Source organism: Manis javanica, chromosome 6 (assembly GCF_040802235.1).
Source record: "Manis javanica isolate MJ-LG chromosome 6, MJ_LKY, whole genome shotgun sequence".
Classification (NCBI taxonomy): domain Eukaryota; kingdom Metazoa; phylum Chordata; class Mammalia; order Pholidota; family Manidae; genus Manis; species Manis javanica.
Genome location: NC_133161.1, coordinates 17,205,298 through 17,229,171, shown reverse-complemented (window position 1 = coordinate 17,229,171; position 23,874 = coordinate 17,205,298). Strand labels below are relative to the sequence as shown.

Genomic DNA, 23,874 nt, shown 5'->3' with positions numbered 1-23,874 from the left:
ACAGGTTTTATAGAAAATATAAAGCAAGGATCTGTTTTGCTTTCTATTTTTTTAAGCATGCGAATTAAGGTTTTTTCTAATTACAAGGAAAAAAAGAACTCATTATAAAACATGCAGAAAATAGAAGTACAAAAATAAGCACCCACCACCCAAAGACAACCACCCTTAATATTTTTTCCAGAAATTTTCTATGTATATTAAAAGTAGACACACATATATACATAAAGAATGTATAAATATATATTTTGTAATTGATACTTGCATCGTACATAACAATATATAACAGCTACCTTTCTATACCAATGAATATAAGCTTACAATTAACGATATTAGAGTATTCCACCAGAGGCGGGTGTCGTGATTTATTTAACCAGTCTCACCGATGGACGTTTTGATTGTCCAAAATAAAGACTGAGCGACACCTAGTGGAATCCAGAGAAGTTTCTACAGGCGTGTGTTCTCCCAGTCCATCTCTTGTGCAAGAACGTGATGAACACAAAGAGAGAACAAACTCATTTCTGAAGATGGAAAGACCTTTAATTAACTGATGGAGGAGATGCCCTCTTTGAAGTCACAGGTCTGTGAACCTACAGGGCCCTGAAAGGGCAGTCTCACGTTTTAAGAGACTTGTTTGAGTTCAAAATAATTCATCTTTAACTGCCAAGAACCTAGAACAACATTAAAAATTTTAAACCTAAACCCTTGGTAAGAAATACATTTACATCATGACCCAGTACATATCTACATATATATTTATGACTAAACAAACATGTCAAGAAATGTTTCCCCTTGCTCTATGCAAAGCACTCTGATGTTTTCTCTTTCACTTTTTAAAATGCTGGTTACAATCCACCAAATTTATTTTCTGACCTGCAGCTTGGAAAGCATTGTCCTGAAGGACCGTATATTCAGAGCTATCTCAGTGTTTAAAAAGCATGAGATGTAACAAATATTGGTAACTGTATGATCTTGAGCTCATTTTCTGTTTTCTTCTTTCCCTTACTCCATAGCTAGAAATGGTACCATTTTCAACATGGAACAAATGATTCACTAGACAGTGGTAATTCAACTGTTCCTTTGACAGAAATGCTGTAAATGGGCTACCTATGTTCGTATGTAGTTAAGAATGACCTTACAACCTGTTAGTATTTAGGGAGCAGACAAGCTGTATCCTTGTCTCTTAGTTAAGGACTACCTATTAGACACACTTTCAAGCTCACCACTAAATTCTCCTAAATAAAGCCCCAGGAGGACCCAACTTACATGAATTCTGCCCAGTGAAAAACACAGGGTTCTGCTGAAGTTCTGCTGAGAACACAAATATGTTTTCAAGACAATTACCAATATTATAACTTCATTAGAAAGCAAATGTATTAAAGGAGCTCAGGGTCAGTAAGCACTACTGATCTCTTTCTTTTTATTTGATTCATGTAAAACATTAAGAATACCACTTCTGCAGTGAAAGCGTAGTAAATGAAGTGAAAACCATAAATAAAGACTCTAGGGATAGTATTCTGTCTGGAGTCTTACCATGTTCCCAATTTTACAGTGAAATCCATGTGGGTCCTCCTTAATCTCAAAAGAAAAATCCAACATAGTTTCAGTTGTAGTCCTTACTTATAAAAAGCCTACCCATTTTCTTCCTGTTTTATAAGCTGAGCCACCTGATGAAGCATTGCTTCCGCTCAGGCATGGAAGGTAGCTAGATCAAGACTGTAGAAGTTATTGAGATTGAAAAGTAGGAAACCTTCCTCACAGACTGTCCAGTCCTCAAAGTATGAGGTAAAAGGAAGGGGCTAACATGTTCTATTTCAATTGATTTATTATTTTATAACAAACCAAGTTTAACTTCAGATACGATTATAGTGGAGTGAAAAGAAGAGTCCATTTGCAGAGAAACATTAGAACTTGGTCATGGCTCAGCCACTTTCTCAATACCAAAAGTTTGGGCAAACTATTTTCTTCTTTGCCTCTGGTTTCCTTTTTCATAAAATGGGAATAATAAACCAGCTTGCCAAGTTCCTAGTTATTGTGACTGTTACATGAGCTAATGAATATGAAAACGGTCTGTAAAGCATAAAGAAAGATATCTAAGTAACAATGCTAACTACATCATATCAGAGCTAATTTAGTGATTTGAGGTGCCAATGAGGAATATTCCAGTTGTGTCGGAACACACAGATTGAAGCCATATGCAGTCGTTAAGAACTTTCTTGGAGCAGCTCTGGAGCACTAGATATATATTACTGTATTCAGCTCTGAATCAAGAGCAAAGGGTTATTTCATCTGCTAGATATCACCTGCTAGAGTCCAGTTCAAAATAAAGTTGTGGACAAATGGGTTTATTTTAGTGCCTACCTTTGACGCAGCCATCTTTCCTATCTCCAGTGCCTGGTCTGTCTTCCCTCCTGACACATGATTCTAGGCAGATCCAAAATAACCAGTAATTTATGGATTAGGAGTCATTCTAGTAGAAATATTTTGGGCTATATGCCATCATTTCTAATAACAACTAATAGTTATAGATAGTATATAAAATTAATATTTACTTAATATGTAATCTAATGGGATCCAAAGAATGTCCCACTGAAGTAAATAGTGCTTGACTACTTTTTTCCAATGACACGGCATGAATTGTGGATTTTTAAAATATTATGGTAAAAAATATATATAACACAAAATTTACCATCTTAATTATTTTTAAGTATACAGTTCAGTGGTGTTAAGTACAATCACATTGTTAGGCACTTTTTCATCTTGCAAATCCAAAACTGTGTATGCCTTTAACAACTCCCATTCTCCTCTCCTTCAGGCCCTGGGAACCACCATTCTACTTCCTGTTTCTAGAAATTTGACTACTTTAGAGAACGTTGTATAAGTGAAATTACACAGTATTTGTCTTTTTGTGTCTGTCATATGTCCCTTAGCAAAATATCCTCAAGGTTCATCCATGTTGTAGCAGGTGTCAAAATTTCCTTACTGGTTAAGGCTAAATGACACTCCGTTACATGGATATACCACATTTTGTTTATTCATTCATTCCTTGGCTATTCATTCATTCCTGCTGTGCACAAGGGTATGCAAATATCTCTCCAAGATCCTGCTTTCAATTCTCTTGGATAATCCCCAGAAGTGGGGTTGCTGGATCATATAGTACGTTTATTATTAATTTTTTGAGTATCCTCTGTACTGTTTTCCATAGCAGTTGCACCACTTTAAGATCCCACCAGCAGTGTCGATCCATCCCATTGCACAGTTGAGGAAACCAAGGGAAGTGGCAGAGAGGGACTTAGGAGCCCCTGGGATTCCGGGCGGGCTTCCAGCCCGCAGGTCCACCTGCCCCGCCTCCTGCGCAGGCTGCGGGGGGTCCAGCTGCTCTGTATTTCCCGCAGCCGCGCGGGAGCGAAGGCCAGCGAGGCCCGGGAGACGGAGGGCGCCCCGCAGGTGGAAGCCGGCCGGCGCCTGGAGGAGCTTCGCCGCCGCCGCGGGGAAACCGAGAGCGAAGAGTTCGAGAAGCTCAAGCAGAAGCAGCAGGAGGCGGCCTTGGAGCTGGAGGAGCTGAAGAAAAAGAGGGAGGAGCGAAAGAAGGTCCTGGAGGAGGAAGAGCAGAAGAGGAAGCAGGAGGAAGCCGAGCGCAAAGTCAAAGAGGAGGTAATGCCCAGTTCTTGGGAGCATGGACTCTAACAAATACATTTTAAGAATAATAAACTTACTCTGCGTTGGGCATGGTTCTGAGGTTCATATACATACTAATTCATCCAATTTTTGTAAGAACTCTGCTGTGAGTTGCCTTATCCCCATTTTTCAGATGAAGAAACTGAGGCACAGAGGGGTTTTTTGTGTGTGTGTGTGTAATTTTCCTTAGGTCCCATGTGCCTTAACCCATTCCCCTCTGCTGCCACTCACTAAAGAACAGGTAGGGGCTGAGGAGGGGGGAAAGTCTGCAGGTGAGTAAGAACCAAGAGTCACGTGACAGTTGTTTTTCGATATTTGAGGTTTTTATCGAGAAGATTTTTTTAATGGTTTTCCTTTTTTAATGAAAGACTGAGTAGACTAGTAGGAGTAAGGTTGTCATAAGCAGGAATAGCATCTGCTTTGCTCATTACTGAAAACCCAGCACCCGACACAGTGCCAGGCATGTAGCAAGAGCCCAATAATTAGGAACAGATGAAATTGTTCCATCTTTTAAGACAGAACTAAAAACAACAGATAAAGTTACAAGAAGACAAATTTTGAAACTGACAAAGCGCTTACCCACCTGCAACTTATATTGCTGCAGTTTACAAGGTGCATTCTTTTATCCTGTGGTACATTATTATTCATTTTATGGGCAAAAAAAAATGACAGTCATATTGCCCCATGACTTGTGTGAAGTTCCTTGACTAATAAGCAGTAGAATCAGCATTGGGACCTAGTTTCTCCAACTCAGCCTTAAGCTTTTCCTGCTAATCTTAGCAGACAGTGGTCTTTCATCATTCAAAATGTGCAGAAAGACTTTAGATGACTCTCTCACATGGACCCTGCACAAAAGTGCCCTGAACTGTGTGGAAAGCTTGGATAAATTATAGCAGGAGGATCTCATCCACCTGCAGCTCTCAATGAGCCAATGACCTTTGGCGGGGAAGTAATTGAGATGCTAGTGCTTTAGAATCAAAAGCACTGGACCTATGTCCTAACTGCCTCTTGCAGGCTGGGACCTTGGCATGCCTGGGATGACCTAAGACATCTTTTCCTTATCTCTGAAATAACGTCTACTTAATGTCGGGATTAAATAGATGATTAAGTAGATCATTGTATCACAGTGCCTGGTACAGGATAGGTGCTCAGGGTGTGGTACTTAAAATTATTGTTTCATTGTTACTTCTGTTATTTAGAAGAGCAGAGTTATCAGTTGAAGGCAGAAGAGAAACAGGAACTCTTAGAACTGAATGGGACCTAGGAAATTATTTAGTCTAGCCTGCTACCAAACACAGTGTTTGAGTCCTTTTGAGCTGCTGTGACAAATTGCCATAGCCTGGATGGCTTATAAACAACAGAAATTCCTCACTGTTTTGGAGACTGGGGAGTCCAAGATCAAAGCAGCAGCAAACCCCATGTGTGGGGAGACCCTGCTTCCCAGCAGCCTTCTCACTACTTCACTTGGCAGAGGCTTGAGAGAGCTCTCTGGGGCCTCTTTTATGGGGACACTGATGCCATCATGAAAGCTTCTGTCTTATGGCCTAATCACCTCCCAAAGGCCCCACCTCCTGATACCATCACTTTGGAGTAAGGATTTCAACATATGAATTTGGGGGAGACACAAACATTCGGTCTATAACACACAGGATCCTTCTGCAACATCCTCTGACAGATAAACTTCCAGTCTTTGCTTGAGAACATACAGTCTGAAAACCAAAAAAGATTCCACAGGTCTCTTAGGAAATCATTCATCGAGGATTATGCATCTTGATCAGAGCTCTGAATTTTTTACCTGAGAAAGAAGATAGGGGAGAGTCCTCTAGACCGGGAATGAGGGCACAGAGAGGTTAATGAGATGGATTGTAAACATTTTCTGTGATTTCACTGTCATGATGCAGTATCTACATATTTCAGGTTTGTCAAACCATCTAAAATTATCTACTCAATTGAGGCAGGGACACCATAACATCATCTCTTGTACAACTTGGTGAATACAATACCATAGATTTATATAATTTTGTACCTACATTATTTCATTTGTCTGCACACTCTCCTAGGAAGTAGGTAGAAGGGATATTTATGTCTATTTTAAATATACAGAACAGGAAGAACAGTGTTAAATGACTTAACAAAAGGATGGTATGATGATCGTTAGCATTAGTCTAAGCATTTCACATGGGCTTCTCATTCAGTCCTCATTAAAGTGCTATTCAGTGGATGCTATTATTATTCCCATTTTACAGGGGACAAACTGAGACACAGAGCAGCTAAATGACATGGCCAAGGTCCCAGAGTTGGGAAGTGGCTGTGCCAGAGTGTGAATCAGGCAGTTAGACTCCCACGCTCAGACTCAGCCTCTAGTGACTGGGGAAGGGGAGCACCCAATCTAGAACCCACATCTGTGCCTCTGGGACTAGTGTTCTTTCTCCTCCAGCACAGCACTACTTCCTTTAGGCTTCCAGATGATATTAAGGTCCTTGTATTTGTACTTTCTTAGGAAGAGAAGAGGAGGCTAAAGGAGGAGATTGAAAAGCGAAGGGCAGAAGCTGCTGAGAAACGCCAGAAGATGCCAGAAGACGGCTTATCGGAGGACAAGAAGCCATTCAAATGTTTCACTCCTAAAGGTTCATCTCTCAAGGTATTTTTTTCCCCAGAAAACTTTCTTAGAATACCTCTATTGTGAGGTCCTAGCAACTTGATTTTAGCCCCACATTTAGTCACTCATTATTCAAAGCCTTGCTTCATTTATCTTTTGCCCCTTTCTCCAGCCATTTCACAGCTTCTCTTTGTTTTCAACATACGGAGTTGAGAAATGGAGTGGAGAAATTTATATCTGTTGTTTATTAGATGCTTTGGCATATATTAAAATGACATCCAGCGATTATCTCTAGATTTCACTGACCCATTCTCTCCAGATGCTTCTTTGCTTTGAGCAATTGAAATGGAAACATTTTAAGTTCATAAAATGGGTAAATAAATTATAAAAGCTTAAGCTGCTTTTCATGCTAGCTGTTGATTTTTCCTTTGTCATTACTAACAGCAGGGCAGCTGGAAATGGTACAGGTCAAATTTGACAGCTATTATCACAGGAGGAGATGAAATGTGACTTGGATAGGGTCCCTTCCCAGGATGAATTTGGTCCTACTTGCCGTCAAGGAGCATAGCTCCTAACTGATGTAAGACGGAGTCTTTGTGATCCTGGGTGCCACTCATAGCGCAGACACTCCCAAATAAACTACTTGTGCTCACACCCTCTCATTGCAAGGCCTGCTTCAGGGGGAATTCAAACTAAACCACAGGGGTTTTTTATTATTTCATATTTGTATGTATAATGTGTGCTATGTACCATGAGGAAGAGAAGTACAAACAAACTTGCTGCTCCTGTGGCACTAATATAACTCATTGCCCCAGGGGAATGCAAAAATTATGAAATGGAAAAAAAAATTCCAAAGGTAATCAAATGCAGACTACCAGTACAGTGAGATCTCAGAATGGAGCAAAATGGGTAGAGAGAAACTTTGTGGAGTAGGTGAGCTTTATTTTTATGGACATTAAAATTTGGATTTCATAAAAATTTCCTGTATCACAAAATATTCTTCTTTTATTTCAACGATTTCACAATATAAAATTCACCCTTAGCTTGAGAGCTGAGTGAAAAACATGGGCTGCATCTGGCCCGTGGGCCATAGTTTGCAGACTCTGCTCTAGAAGAAAGAGCAGAAAGGCAAAAAACCCCACTCAGAGCAGGCTATGCTGCACAGCCACTGGAGACCATCCTGTTCCCAGTCCGGGTCCTTTTGTTTCTGGCTCATCAATAATCAGAGAAAACCATGTTTTCTCTTTCTGCCTTCCTTAAAATCCCACCCAAGTCAAGCTTTCTGTGAATAGTCTTGGTGACATGAAAAAAATAGTAGTTGTGTAGACTTCCAATTTCTACTCTTCTTTTCAGGAGAAACTACTCATTGTTCTCCCCTCTTCAAATGTCTTCTTTCCAATTTTTCAGCTTACTCCTCTGGTCTCTCCCTCACCCAGACTCCCGGCCCCCATTTCATCTAGCATTCCCAGGAAACCATTTTTCTCTCCCTTGGCTAAAGCGAGGCATGTGTGCGCAATCCAAGTAGATGGATATGAAAGAAACAAAACATTTTTAATTTCTATATACCAGAGACACGTTTTCAGGAACAGTCCGTCGCTCTTCTCCATAGTATGTGGAGAAGAACTTGCTGGACCTCCAGTTCGAGATCCTACAATTGAATTCCTAGAGCTGTTGATACTCTTGGCCCTGCAACTTTTATAAATGGTCCTAAGTTAACATTGTAGAATTCAGTGGGAGGAATAACATTTGACAAAATATTATCAACTAGTGTATTTTGCTAATTTCCCATGACTTCCATTCCTTGTCTAGGAAATTCTGAACCTGGTTTCTCATAGTTAAATGATGTTAGCAGTGAATGATTTTTCTTACATTATACATGCCAAGAAAAAAAATTTAGGTCAGTTAAACCTAAAATTTTTTTTTATTATTGTTGTTTCATATTTTGGTGGTGGAGGGGGTGTGGAATAAGGACAGCCAATTTTCAAAAAACGAATAGTATGCTTTTATCCCCCGAGTTTTATTGGGACAACACTGCCACCTCTTGGTCTTCAGGAGAACTATTTTCCCTCGTTAATTTCCTAATACAGAAATTGGTTTAATTTACAAATTCAGTACACATTGTTACATTACCTAGGGCCACTATGTTAAGGAATTTTCTAACAGAAGTGCATCAGTAAATGGATAAGGAGTCCTGATAATGAAGTCAAACAGCATTTTATTGTAACTATGAAAGGAGAAGTCGGAGTCTGAGAGGCTCCGTAATTTGAATGAATGTGATTACTGAGGCTGGCAACATGAGCCCTGAGCCAGAACTGTGGAAGTGCTACAAAGAACAAGTGTCATCTCTGCCAACCCCTCACCGCTGTGCTCTGTCCTCCCACCACGCTAAACGTTTCCTCAGTCTTCCTCCCCTCCGTTCTGCATGCATCCCCCCGTCTTCATTCATGTATTTGCTCTACTGGAAGTGTGCTCTCCCCTCTAACTCATGTACCCCCATCTGACTTTCAGAAAGTCATGTATAAATCTATATAAACTGTAAAACTCAGCTAAAACATTTTAAATTACTGAAGGCCTTCTCCAACCCTCCAGGTAGTCACGTATTCTAGAGCCACAGCATGTTTTTCTTATGATCAATATGGTACCTGCCATTGAATTTTAAGTATTTTATTTATATGTCCTACTAATCTCCCCTATAAAATTGTGTTCTCCTTGACAAATGGGATGCTGTCTTAAACATTGTTGAGTGTTCAACTTTATATAGAAGGTGTATCTATATACACATATATATAATTATTGGCTGGCTGTTTAGCTGATAGGCGGATGGATGGATGGATGGATGGATGGATGGATGGATGAATAATATTAAAAGTGCCAGTGCATCAAGCGGTTTTAACATACTTTACCTTATTCAACTGAGAACTTTTTCTCCAAAAATGCACTTCTAAGTTTCTATTAAAATCAGAAAAATAAGATTTAAGACCCTTTACATCCCATAAACTCAGGGCTACCTATCAGCACATATTTGCAAAGTTTTATTTTTAATGAGTTTGCTTTTATCATTGTAAGAAGTCATGAAAGAATAAAGGGCCTTCACTAACATCTGTAAGTGTTCTTCAACGGATATTCCAGCTGGAGCATGTTTTCCGAAAAGCCTAAGGGTATTTACAGTCCACAAGCCCCAGGTCAGTCCAGGCCAGGATGAGCCCCTGACATGTCAGAAGCAGAAGACTATAGGGAGACACTCAACCACACTAGCCTAGGGCAACTAGGGCCTAGTACACTTTTTGGCTGCCCTGAACAGGGCCCAAACAGACCCCTTTGGCACGTGTGTGCTTTGGCACAAGTAATCAAATACAAAGAAGGTTTCACTATTTGCTGATTTTGCTACATGATGGATGGCAAAGGATATTTCCAGCCTGGAATTGGGTTTCATGAGTCATCAACAAATATTTGCTGACTTATAAAGAACATCTGATTTGAGTGATATAGTTTCAGTAAACTACAGTGTTTGAGTTAGTAGCTTTGGTTGTAGCAAAAAGAAGTTCCAAGCTTTAGAAAGAAAAATAATTAAGACTACTGAACTGCCCATTTCATATATATCCATCACAGTCTTTCTGGGCTTATTTCCTTAATTCCCCCTCGAGCTAACAGGGACTTTATGGGAGGCCTTGGCCGTTACTGATGAGCTATACCCCAATCTCAACCCACCACCACCCCCATCTCCCACATGCAGAGCAAATTAAGTTCAACAATAGGCTTGACAGCTTACAAGAGGAAATCAGGCTAAGCAGTAAGTGAACAGTTCACAGTTCCTGGTTATCTTTCTTATTCGATCCTATTACATATCAAATATATAGTTAAAACATGGGATATTTTTGTTAAACAAATAACATGGTACACCTGTACTCCTATAAATAGGTCCTTAAGGGTAACAGCATGTGTTTTTGAAAACATTGTTGTCTTGAAGTGTAATTATTTTGCCACTGATTTAAATTATTTCAGAGGCATTTTTATTCCATTTAGGTCTGGTCTGTAATTTGCCACCAAAACTTTATATTTTTCCACACTTCATCTCTCATCTGCCAATCCTGCATTCATTCTCCAAATACCACTCTCAAAATACCTTACAGGTCCTCTCTAGCAGAGCTGCTGTTCCCAGCACCCTAATGCCCGTTAGATACTCTTTGGTGCTTTTATTCACCAGGTTCAAGGGAGATAGTGACATGGGCTGACAAACATTGTTTATAAGCTGAAAATATTAATCAGGTTTTTCTTTGAATTCCTAGATAGAAGAGCGAGCAGAATTTTTGAATAAGTCTGTGCAGAAAAGGTAAATATGGTTGATTGTTCAGTTGAGACTCATCAGCCATTACATGTATGGAAGATTCTCTCTTGTATTTTCATGTATGCGTGTATGTGTGTTTATTCACTTAGCAGTGGTGTCAAACCTACTCATCAAGCAGCAGTCGTCTCCAAGATTGACAGCAGGCTGGAGCAATATACCAGTGCAATTGAGGTGAGAGATGTCCAGAGTTATGGTCAAACGGAAATAGACTCTGATTATAGGGATGATCATCGAAACACTTAGGACAATAGTCAAGTCCAATCATCACATTAGTGTGTTAGAATATTAGTGATACATTTTTATACTTTGAACTATTGAGAAGAATAGTAAAAAATTATAGGAGATTTTTGAACAAATTGTTTACTACTTTCAGCCTGAGTTTTCTTTAATGAAGATGCCACTCTTTTAATGAACGAGTTTATTGGTATTTAACTATTGTTTGTATGTTCATAAAGATATCTTCAGTACACTTAATCCCTTATAAAATGTATTCCCATATGCAGTTTAAACAGGTCCCTTGCAACCTTGGTTAATCCTCCTTTGCCTATGTAAACTTTTGTTATCAAGCAAAAGTACTAGTATAAGTTAATATAAAGGTGATAACCAGCCTGAGATTAATCATCATCAATTTCAAATTGATTGTTTTGTACTTGAAGACCGTACTTTTATGCTTCTGTCTATGCCATTTTTTTTACCATCAAATTGACCTACGAGTTCTACTCTATTTGGAAATAATGTATATTTCCAAGTACCAAAGCACTAAAAATGTAGGGTGCCACTGATCAAGGTGTAATCCTGTTTTTTCTCCTTTTGTAGACTTCAGTCAATAGTTTTAGCCTTCCTCTATATTATTCCACCTGCTATAAAGTAATTGGATATGTTTGATTTTCTTTTCTCCCATCCTTTGTATAACAGAGTGGGGATACCTGTAAAATAGTTCACAAACAAATGATAAGGGAGTAAAAAAGAGAGGGGTATGGTTGGCTTATCAAATGAATAGTAAGTCCTCACCCTTAAGAGGTCATTTTCACAAGATTAGATGTCCACTAAAATTTGAGACAAATGGAAGATAGTTACTCTCTGTGGTTGAATTGATCATAGCTCTAGTTAATGAAGTCACAAGATTGTGGCTTCAGAGTATACATAGTCCGGGGAGGATTTTTATGTGCAGGCCACTGATGGTGCCACTTATCCTGGCTGACCACCTTGACAGTACATGCCACAGGCCACAAAGCAGAACCACGAGAGAGACTGCATGATTCTGGGTATGCCCATCACCACTGCTTGAGAAGTATCTCGAAATCACATCTTTCGTCCTTACATCCATTCCTTCCTCGCTCCGGTATATTTTCCATGCAGGGGTCTCTCAATCTTTTAGTCATTTAGCACATCCTTGTCCTTGGTCCTTGGCATATGCTGTCCTGATTGCATGGAATGCTTTTTCTCTTCACCTGGCCACTTCCAAGTCTTCTGTCAGATCTGAGTTTAAAGGTCACTTCCTCAGACAAACCTTCTTTGCTCCCCTAAACTATTATTCTTTTACTGTGTGCTCTCTTGGCATGCTTTATAGCAATATATTTATCTTTCATAACACCTACCACAATGTGAAATACTTAGATAACTAGTCACTAATTTTCTCTCCCATTAAAATGTAAGTCCACAAGCAGCCTCTAGAGCAGACTGTCTTGAGAAACACTGCATTCCCAGAGCCTGGCCCAGTGCCCTGCACACAGTAGGCACTTAAGAAGTATCTGTTGAAGAAATGTAGTGGAATAGCACCTTAACAATAAATGGTGTTCCACTAAAAAGCATGGTTCGTTTTTGAAAAATCCTCTGATGTTTACATTATAGTTTATTTTGAGGTACATATGTCATCAGAATGTAGTTTTACAGCAAAATTATGACTCTAATTTGTGGTGAAAGTGTTTGTACCATGAATCTTTTAAATGATAATGTTCTGGAAGCCAAGCTCCCTGTAATTTTATGAGAACAAACTTATCAGCACCAATCCTAAAAATAATTCACACACTTCAGGGAACAAAAACTGCAAAACCTGCAAAGCCAGCAGCCTCGGACCTTCCTGTTCCTGCTGAAGGTGTGCGCAATATCAAGAGCATGTGGGAGAAAGGGAATGTGTTTGCATCCCCCACTGCCTCGGGCACACCCAATAAGGTGAGCATAGGATTTTTGTCTCTTAATTTTGGAGGTTGGATTTGTTTGGCCTTTTTTTTTTTTAAGGGATCACGGTAGTTAGTTATAAAAGCAGTGAAGATGTATTTCTTACTTTCTTTTGCAATGACTGCAAAAGTAAACTCAGAGAGAATGTGTTCATGAAGCTAGACTATGTACTATGCTTGGCCACAGTAGTCTAAATAAAGAGCTTTAATTAATCGCCAACCCTTGGGGTTGGGGTGGCGTCAGGTGCAGGGGAAAGCTAACCAGACAACATATTCTTTAAACATCAAGTTTAAGGCTCATTTTACTCAAAATATTAAATATAACAATCAATAATTGATTAGTGTTAGGTGATGGTCACTGAAATAATACTTAATATTTTGAGATTGCTTTGAAGATTTTTTTCCAAGCAAAGTTTATTTTTGTCTTTCATATTGGATAACTGACTCTTTGTAGGAAACTGCCGGCTTAAAGGTGGGGGTTTCCAGCCGCATCAGTGAATGGCTAACTAAAACCCCAGATGGAAACAAGTCGCCTGCTCCCAAACCTTCTGTAAGTAGCTTTGGGTTTTTTTGAATTTCTTCGATCTCTCAGCTTCTAGCAGTAGAAGAAAACAAGCTGTTGGTCTCCTTGCTCGGGAAAGACGGTGCTCCTGTTCTTTGCTGTCCCCACTGAATAACAGACAAAGGATTCAGAGAGGACAGTCCCACAGCCATGATCACCCGGAAGGTAAAATGGAGTTCTGATCACGTCTCCACCCTGAGGGTGGTCGTTAGCCAGAATGTAGAGGCAGTTCAGATTTACAGTCTTAACTGGTCTATTTGTTTAGCTTCTATTCTATTAAATTATAGCTAGGAATTTGAAAATGAAAATGTCAAATCATCTTGGCCTCCTCTCTTGTCAAGAGCACCCCAAGACTTATTCCCCAAAGAATGTGTGGGTTGGCTACTTTGCACCAATATTTTTTAATTTGCCTGATATTTGTAACTTAACACAAAACTATAGTTGTTAGTTGTTGAAATGATTGCTGTAATTTTATTCCAACATCTCCAAGGGAAAACCATTTTTTAAAAAAAAGTAGAACTTGGAAACTATATAAAAACTGGTTACGAATGTTATTTTTGGAAATCTAAAATTTTCTTAAGTGTGCCTATCTGAACATAAAAATATTCTTTTAACCTTTTCACTGAATGTATATGATAATTGCCTTGCATGTATCATTATAATCAAAAACCTTATTAAGCTGCCTGCTATCTGTTGGTGAGCTTTCTCTGATAGATTGGCTTTTATACCTTTGTTGGTGCGCAAAGGAGCAGAGACTTAGCTGTCATAACCACTCCAGTCCAAAGTTACAAGAGCAGATTTCCAAATCCTAGGCCTCTGCATTTAATTGTACCTACTGGCTCCATACTTAATTTCCAAAGTCACCAAAGTGTATCACTGTTCCAGCTTAAAAAGTGGAAATATTTCTATACCCCTCATGAGTACAACTCCTTGTAGTCACTTAATTTTCAACCTAAGAGTCTTTGCTTACAGGCTCACAGGAAGTGTAAAAATAATATAAACCCAATTTGCAATTGGAAAGTCTTTTTATATTGAAAAAAAAATGTTTTTCCCTTTCCCAGTAGATACAGGAAAGGGAGCCTATAAAAGGAGACAGTTGAGGCAAGAAATGATATCCAAAAGGTATATGCTCTTTAGTGCTTCAAGTTTTCCCAGCACTCAGGGTGATATAAAGAGTAGAAATTATTTTTTCAATGGCAGTTTATATAGGTTTTGTGATTCCAGACCAGTGATTATTAACCTTTTTGAACTATGGACCCCTTTGAAAACCAAATGAAATCTAAAGATCTCTGCCCCGAAACATGCATACGATACAAGTCTACAAAGTCCGTGAACCCACTGAAGATCTCTCAAGGTAGCAAGGATAAAGCGAGAAAGGTTTTCTTCTTTGATAAGTATGGCAAATTGCTAAAGGAAATGATATTTTTTCACATTTTCAGTATTTGTGGTCTATTTCAATTTCATACTTATATATTTGACCTAACACTTGACCCATACTCTTTTATTAGCAATTTAACTGATAAGCCTATCATCATCTCTGTCACCCTAATGGGAGGGTTAAAAGATTCCATTAAGTTATTATTACATAGGTACAACTGTGTCCAGGTTTACACAAAAAGCCCCATTTTCTGGGGCTGTGACAGTCTCCTAAAAAATGACAGGACAAAAAGGTATTACAGAGAAATTACAAAATCATTGCTTGCTTTGCCTACTATTTAGTATGTAATTTGCTAGACCATCTAGCAGCAGATGGAGAGGAAAAGGAAAAAGGAATGTGGTATTTAGTATAGATAGTAGTGATGTCTTTTTTTCCCATTGGATTTTGTAGACTAGTGTGGTTTCTTAGGTGAAGGCCAGATTGGAGGAAAGAATATGTAATTGATGTTATAAAAAGCTAGTTTGAATATACTTAATAAGCAACTTTAAGTTCTGTGCACATCCTGGGGTAGACCAAGAACTGTGTCAAAGTGTGAATAGCAACATAGCAGTCTGTCTGGGAGGGGATGTGACTTGGAATCCAGCAAGGCAGAAGAGTGACTCACAGACACTATGCATCCAGGAGAAATTAGGTGATATTTCTGAACTGCAGGATCCTACAGATACATAAAACTTATCAGGCAAAAAGTCAAGTCCAGGAAGGCAGTTTAGAATGACAGGTCAAGCAAGCCTCTTGTCCAGGGGTTTTCACATAGGTGGCCTGCAGCAAAGTTCTACATTGTGAAGCCACTGCACTTCATTTTCTTTTTTAAATTATACTTTGGACATATTTTTAAGGTGTAGAGTTATGCATTCTTGAATTTGTTGATTCCTTTTTCCTTGTTTTCTTACACAAAGCCTCTTCAAGGCATTTGTGTTTCCAGCCTGGCCCTTTGTGGCTGCTGTCTGAGTTTGGCACCCTTTGAACTCTGGTCAGCCTGACCCCGAGCCCAAGGTGTCAAAGGATTATTTAAAAACAGAAAATGGCTCACCCCCACTGTTTTGAGAGAAATCTTGTGCATCTGTGGATGTTTTAATGCCCTTGTCTAGCTTGGATTAACACATAGTCTACAGGCACACACCTGATCATCTACATTTGCTCTCTTATAACACTAAACTATGTTTTCTACCTTTATCTTGCATCTACCTACCACTTCAGCATTTTATTAAAAATAAAAATAATAATAATAATAAAGGGAGAAATGTGGGATCCACATATAAATCAAGTATAAAAATCAAATGAATATTCATATTTGACCTGATTGTTTATAGTTCATAATGCGTGATCAAAACCGAAAGTTTCTGTGATGACTGCCGTTGTACTGTTCACCATGTAAGAACTTATTCACTATGTAAGAATTTGTTCACCATGTAAGAACTTGTTCATTATGCTTCAGAAGATTGGAGACTGACGAGAATTAGGCTTGGGGTGGGTTAATGATTGTGCATTGAGCATTGACTCCCCTATACAGAATTTTATTGTTGTTAACAACCATTTGATCAATAAATATGAGAGATGCCCTCTCAAAAAAAAAAAAACACAAAATGGGAGATCCACAGGTACCTTCTGATTTGGGACCAGGAGTGACTTATTCTTGGCCTCTTGCTTCTATTCCCTGGCATCTGTGGGTGGAGGGAAAAGCCTGAATTTGTGTTTGCAGGTATGTGTGTGGCAAGTGGCCATTAAAGAAAAATCTGAGGGAAATTCTTCCACCAAAATGGTCTTCACTCAGTGAAACTCAAGAAGAAGGAAAAGAATAATCTATGGGATTAGTGTTTAGTTGTGAAACTCATTGAAGAGAAAAACCATCCTCTACCACTAGCTATGTAGTAATTTTCATATATGCAAGAATTGAAAATGATCAGAATAGTTTGTCAAATGAGTATTATCTGGGGTCCCTAAAAATTAACTTACTTTTAAAGTAGATTTTTTAAAATTGATTCTTTACTGGAACATCTATTGCTATTTGAGGGTAGGATTTATAGGATTTCAGTGTAACTTTGTAGCTGGAATTCAATTCTGAGTTTGTCTGCTTTATCTGGTTTGTCTGTTCTTTGTGTCAAAACTACATGTCATGTGCAGCGATTAAAATGCTAATTGGTCTTTCTTTTTGTTTAAAAAAAAACAACCTCTTTCTCAGACGAGTTCTCTCCTTCATTCTTTGATCTCTGGTTGATTGGAAACCTTGCTTCTCCTGCCTTGATTTCTCCCTCTTCTTCCGGAGTGGGTTTTTCTCTAAAATATAGTCTGGTCAGGTAATTTCATTTATATTTCCCCTTTTGATTTTAAAAATGCCAGCATATGACTTGGATGTTAATATTTTCTTGAAATGGACTCTTTAAACTCTTTAAGGGATCTCAAGAAGATTCATAGGTGGGATTTAAGGGAAATACAATCCCCCTTTCTTCAGTAGAAGAACATTCATGTGGAAGAAAAATATTTCTTATGTGAATCAAATAATAAAGCAATAATAGCCACTTTCCAGAGCTTCCATTAGCATGTTCCTAATTATAGTTTCCAAAATTTTAAAGCACTCTTCCAGACAACTTGGCAGCTTCTACCTGCATTGGCAAATGTAGTAGAATTCTTCAAAAACAATCTGATTTGTTACTTACTGGTTCCAAGTTAAATAGGTGTAGCTATAAGAGAATATCAGGCATCCATGCCACAATGGAAATCCAGAAATTCAGTAATGCTTCACACAGTACCATTTAACTAGTGCATTTTCAGTGTTACAATCTCAATGCTGTCTATCAAAAATATGTCCATATGGAAAAGTACAACTGCTATTAGGTTTGTCTTCCTAATGAGAAAGGTTTTGCCAAAATAAACATTACTATTTCAGTAAAACACATTTTTTTTTCGGCAGACTACCTTTTGCCAAGTACTAATATAAGCAAATGCTAGAAGAAAAGTAAGTGGAAACAGAAATTTGGATCCTTATCTAAACCAAATTAATTATGAGGTAGTAAATAATCAAAGCTATATAACTGTTATCGATTATATTTTAGTGTTTTCTTCCCAAGATTTCCACATGTTCTCACATATGTCATCAACTGTCAGTTTCTCTTATGGGTACAATTTGTGGTAAATGTTTAGTTTTGTGAGGCTAGGTTCTAATGACACACTTCTGAATTACCCACTTGCTTTTTAGGAAACAAAATGATTTTAGTCTGAGGAGAGTACAATTAGAAAAGTGTCTTAGTTTGGGCTGCCCCAAAGCAGACCCTAAGATACTGACTCAAGTGCAAATAGTTTACTTAGGGAGTGAAAAAATAACTTAGGAAGTGAGGCAGGGTAAAGAAGCCAGCCAATAATGTTACCAAGCAAGTCACCACATGGGCTATTAAAAGTTTATCCCCCTAGAGAAATCCTGGAATTTCCACAGAACACATGCCTCAGAGTTATTCTACCTGGGGTGTGAGTGAGCCTGAGAAATATTCTTGCACCAGATCTCATCCCAGAGTGATTGAGGACCGGTCCTGGGGATGCTGACTCAACTTCCAGCCTTCCTCCTGGGTTGGCAAAGTAGGCATCTGTAGCCTGAGAAAGTCCTCGGGCCAGGAAATGCAGTGCTGGCAGTTGGAAGTCAGGCTGGTATGCACTGTCTAAAGGGCTCAGGGCTACAGGCAGGGCACTGAAAGAAAGCTAATCTGCATGGGGTAAAATGCATGTTGGACCCCAAAAAATTATTTAAAGCTAATCTATGCTCTATTCACTACTAAGAGCTTGGAAAATTAAAAATAGGCTACATTATTTTAAATATGCTTAAATTTCCAATTTCACTTATTCCAATAAACAGTAAGTCCCTTGGAAAGGCCAGGGCTAGAATGCTGGAGAGTTCCAGCCCATTCCCATATCATAACACAGGTCAAGGTCTACATAAAAACAGCTGCTAATGATCCTTTGATCTCATCCATTTCCGATCACTAGGATAAAGTATATTAAACAAGAAACTGATTATAACAAAAAACAGATATGGTGATTTATTTAGACCTGACCATAAAATATAAATGGCCACCTATCAGTTTTTTCTGCTTTCTCTTCATTAGGATTTGAGGCCAGGAGATGTATCTGGAAAGCGGAACCTCTGGGAAAAGCAATCCGTGGATAAGGTCACTTCCCCCACTAAGGTAATCTACTGGGTGGATTTGTTTTTCCAAGGTTATTTTCCTCATATATCCTGCAGTATGATGTCCCTGGATCAAATGAGAAATAGTACTGATTCACAGAACCTTGCCTGGGTGACATCAGTTTCTCACGACATGTATGTGGTACAGTGGAGGGCAAAATTCACAGAGCCTTTGACACTGTAGGTTTGTCATTCATGCAATGTAAACAGTCCAGACCCAGGGAATCGTTCTTAGTAAGACATTCTGGAAACACCACAGTGGTAGGAATATTGACAGCAGAAGGCCTTGTGGTATACTGTGGTCTACACTTCATTACAAGGTCAGGCTTGGAGCTACAGCTCTTTGAAGATCAACTGAGGAAAAAAACATCTATCTCCTTGTGTGGTTCCATATACAGCAACTTTCTAGAACCATTCTAAGGGATTACACTGCTAGTAACCTAGGACTCAAGGTTGCAATGGCAAAAAATTAAAAAAATATCCACAAGTAGGGCAAAATTTATTCCCCATGAGAACTAATGGTTAAGAATGCTTGGATTTGTCTTTCTTTTTTTGGTCCTGTGCTCAAAGGGTAGACTCATTCTTCATAAATGTGGCTCTAGACAGCATCTAAATGATGCTAAGACTATAAACAGGAGCCCTTGTACAAGGAGCTAATACAACTCTATTTGTAGCCCTTCCCCGTTACAAGTAATAAGTCTGATGTTTTCCTTTAACAGAAGGGAAATTGAAAAGCAGAAATCAGAGGACAACAATAAATAAGATCAGAACAATCTGCCAGTGGGTCCATTTAGGACTCTAAGGCAGAAGCACTTCTTAGGCAAACTCAGGACTGAAGAGCATCTCAAAGGCAACTAGTGAATCAATGCACTTCTCTGAAGGGAAAGAACTACTTCCCCTTCACTACTTCCCATGTGCTCGTAAGTCCAGTGCAGCTGCCTTTGTGCTACTACAGCTTCTTTATTAGTTATTGATTGACCTTACATTCCATTAAAATCCACTAGCCAGCCTCTCTACTTTTACATGTTTTCCAAGTCATTGCTAAATATATTAAAAGTACTAATTAACACCACTAGAAACCACTAACACTTAGTGAGCGTCCACACATAAAAGGCACTATTCTGCCTTCTTCAGCTGCATTATCTTATTTAACTCTCCAAGCACCATGTGAAGTGGTATCACCCCATTTAGGGCTGGGGAAAATGAGGCAGAGATATTAAGTAATTTCCCCAAAGTCATATAGCAAATAAGTCACAAAGTCTGGATTGAAACTCAGGCAGTCTGATCTGAGATGACATTCATGCTGCTTTCTCTTGAGGATTGCATATTCAGCAGAAAATGTAAAGTTTTAAAGCTCCTTATAAGATTTTTCTCCTCATGGAATGCCATAGGGGAGTTGTTTCTTAGCGTTTTTTTAAATAATGAACTTTTGTTGGCCTAAGCCGTTACAGTGACCCCTCTAGCATAGGTCTCTGACCCTTCAAGAATGACAGCCTAAATGTTTGTTTAGTCTCCTTTCTGAGTAGGGAGGTCAGCCATCCGTCACTCATCATTATGGTTTAATGGAGCCCCTCTGAATAACATTCCTCTGACCCAGGGTTTGGGGAAGTAAAGTAAAGATATGATCTGGAATGGTGGGGCTCAGAACACCACTCACATATAATACACCATGAATGGTGCTCCCGTGGAATTGTGCAACGTGGTGGAACAGAGGGGAGGTGACAGAGTGGGTCTTCGCACACATTGCCCCCTCCTCGGTGTTCTATGCCATGAAACTCTTTCTGCAGTGATTTAACATGTCCAGGCCCAGAGCTGAGTTGGTGAGGGAGCAGAGTGTATAGCTCCTTTGCTCCGAAATGTCAGACTCACTGTGCAGTCATCCCTTTGAAATAAAAATATGCATTTGAAAATGAAGATTCACAGAGCTTTTATAGCTGTGAATACCTTAGCAAGACTTCTAGCAGCTAGTTGACGAAAAGAAATGGTGTAAAAATAAGGCTCTGGGCTGGACAAGTTTCAAGAGTAGGGGTCCTATAAGAATAGCAGAGAACAAATAAAAATAGGAGAAAACTGAAGAGAAGCACATTCCCCGTCCCCACCGTGCCTTGACATGGCTGAGGCTGACCCAACCAGTCAGGTGCACCTGTTCCGGAAGGCACACCACTGATTCCTGGCCCTCAGAGGGCATCTAATTGATTAACTAACTAACTGATGAACAAATCCTCCCTGATTCTGAATGCCATGAGCAAGGCGAAAGATCAAGATAGGGAAAGAGAAATATAAAGAAGCAAGAGACAGGAAAGGGAAAAACAAGTCAGCAGAAGAAAGGATAGACTAAAAGCAGAGGAGCATTATTTGGGTAGAATGCCAACAGCAGTCCTCCATCTCCCAGATATTTATTCCTGCCATATTATAAGTCTTTGTTTTGTTTTATTCCAACACAAAACATCTAGCTGACATCCCGTGGCCTGTGCATTTAAAGCTCTCTTCTCTTAGCAGGTTTGAGACAGTTCAAGAACGAACCCAAAGTAGCCGCTCAAGATGCTGGACCAGCTGAATTGGGCTAATTTGCTCTGTTTTATATTTATGTTGATTTACTAAATTGGGTTCATTTCCTTTTATTTTATTTCTCATTATCCCAGTAAACCATGTATATTATCACTATATTTAATAATCACAGAATAGAGATGTTCATGGTAAAAGTACTGCCTTTGCACAGGAGCCTGTTTCTAAAGAAACCCATGCTGTGAAATAGAGACTTTCCCTACTGATCATCGTAACTCTGACTGAACAGTGACACCAACCACGTCAGAAGTCAACCAAAGGTGATTGAAGTTGAAAATTGCCTGAGGAATGTGTGCAGTATCCAGAAAAATGAACCATAGTGGGGTTTTTTTTTTAATTTTAAATACAGAAGTCTTGTTGTTTCTGCACTTTAGACTAAAGCATGGAAGAAATTATTTTAGTAGGCAATTGTAATGCTTTCTGAAAGTAACCCATTTCAGATTGGAGATAACTGCAATAATGATTGTCTTTAAAAAAAAAGATATACTGTTAAGGTCTTACTTTTTTCATGCTGATGAATATCTACATTGGATTGTGATGTTAGCTGACAGTGGTACTGATTTCTTTAGGTTGGTTGCTTTGTGGATTTCTTTGGTAGTGTTAGTGAAACACGTTTTAGATGACCTGATCGTGTATGTATGTGCATACACATATACAAACACACTAATGGTAGAAAGCTTTTTTATGTGCTAGCTATTATATTTAGCAGTATGTCCTTGTAACTAGCCAATACCACAGCTTTTTAAAAACTAAAAATCACAATATTATATTAATATTTTCATATTTGCCAATAGAGACATGGCAGAATAGGTATTGCTATGTTTCAGTGCCCAATAGCGTGTAAGAAGAAAAGAGAGACATGTCAAAAATGAGTTGACATTTTCTATAAAACATAGTATTTAGTTTATAACTGAAAACAATCTTGAAGTCCAGTATGAACTGTAGTAAATCTGTCATCTGGGTCAAACTCAAAGCTTGCTCAAAACTTTATTCTTTAAGAATTAAGTGCTCAGTAGGTTGGCTTAGGTGGTATCTGAGGTCTCTTCTTTCTTTAGAATTTAAAGACAAGAATTTTGGTGACAAAATTGTACCTATTAGAATTCCACATATGGGTATACATAAGACCAACTTTGGCTAATGTCTGGAAGCAGAGAAAAAAAGTGAGGAAAAGCCAAATTTTAGGAGTTATGACAGTATTATTCCATCTTTGATATACTGAGGCATCTTTTAAGCAAATTTTTCTACCTTTATCAGTCCTTGGTACTTGTCATAAGTTGATAAGGTATTGAACATGCAAAAAATATATGTAACTTTTATTAGTTTTACCTTTTTCTCTAAGAGTCTATCAATTGGTCATTTTTACACACACCATCCAGATATCAGATATTATTTTAGCTTATAAGTGTTCACCTGTTCTTCACAATAGATGGTAAAAGAATACTCCAGTGTCTTGGCAATATGTTCTAGCATAGAGATATACATGCAGTATAGTTCTGTAAACTTATACCTCATTTGATATAACCCAAACTGTCTTAGTCTCAATTCCTATCACACTGAGGGAGCCTCCCACGTGACTCTTTTCTAACAGACAGTATTCCCCTGGAGAGCTGGCCAGGGCAGGCTGGCCTGAGGAGTGACCACTGCCTTCCAAAGTCTGTTTTTCTCATACATCAGTAAAGACTTGTTGAATACACTAGCTTGTGCACACCTGGACCAAAGGAAGGAAAGCCGCCAAAATTGCACAGGTCATTCACCCATGACAGAGTAGACATGTGTCTATGATAAGATGAACTAGAATTCACATTCAGTGCCTGATGTAGCATTGACTCCCATAATTGCAGTGAAATGGATCAAAGTTTGAATTAAAGCCTTTGGCAAGGCAACTTTGCTTTGTTGTACTTTTGAATAAGAGCTTCTTCTGATCACTATTATCTGGTTTTTCTAGAAAGTCTGAAGTTGAGAAGAGAGTATATCAATCCTGACTTTTATTCCAGTACTGAGATGGAATAAGTTTTAGGTTAGAATGTTGTTCAGTTTGGATTTAATCTTTTGAAAAATAAATTCCTTATTTACTTGTTTGGTTACAGTTCTCTCTGTTATCAGTAAGAGGTAAAACTGCAAGGTGACTAGCATGTTCTGTGAATCTGCCATTCCTAAAAGTTTTATAAACACTTGATTTTTTCACTGATAATTGATCGCTGCAATAAATATATATTGTGAAAATGCATCCACAAAAAATGGAATTCCTCCAAATGTCTTTGCCTCATTTATTTATTTGTTTGTTTGTTTGTCTATTTATTTTTGTATCATTAGTCTACAATTACACAAGCAACATTATGGTT

At 38.6% G+C, this 23,874-nt stretch overlaps 1 protein-coding gene across 12 annotated transcripts in view; it reads left to right on the top strand.

The window, feature by feature from the left end:
- CALD1 (caldesmon 1) overlaps positions 1–23,775 on the top strand; it is a 183,319-nt gene extending 159,544 nt beyond the window's left edge. For 7 of the 12 annotated variants that reach the window (XM_037019671.2, XM_017659379.3, XM_037019672.2 and 4 more), the window contains 8 exons: positions 3,393–3,651; positions 6,176–6,316; positions 10,561–10,604; positions 10,709–10,790; positions 12,654–12,791; positions 13,251–13,346; positions 18,888–18,968; positions 21,687–23,775. In XM_037019671.2, coding sequence (XP_036875566.2) covers positions 3,393–3,651; positions 6,176–6,316; positions 10,561–10,604; positions 10,709–10,790; positions 12,654–12,791; positions 13,251–13,346; positions 18,888–18,968; positions 21,687–21,722 — 877 coding nt within the window. In that variant the 3' untranslated portion in view covers positions 21,723–23,775. Of the gene's footprint in view, positions 1–3,392; positions 3,652–6,175; positions 6,317–10,560; positions 10,605–10,708; positions 10,791–12,653; positions 12,792–13,250; positions 13,347–18,887; positions 18,969–21,463 lie in introns of all 12 variants that reach the window. The other 5 variants (XM_017659375.3, XM_017659380.3, XM_073238419.1 and 2 more) reach the window with 3 other exon arrangements.
- The last annotated feature ends 99 nt before the right edge of the window (positions 23,776–23,874 follow it).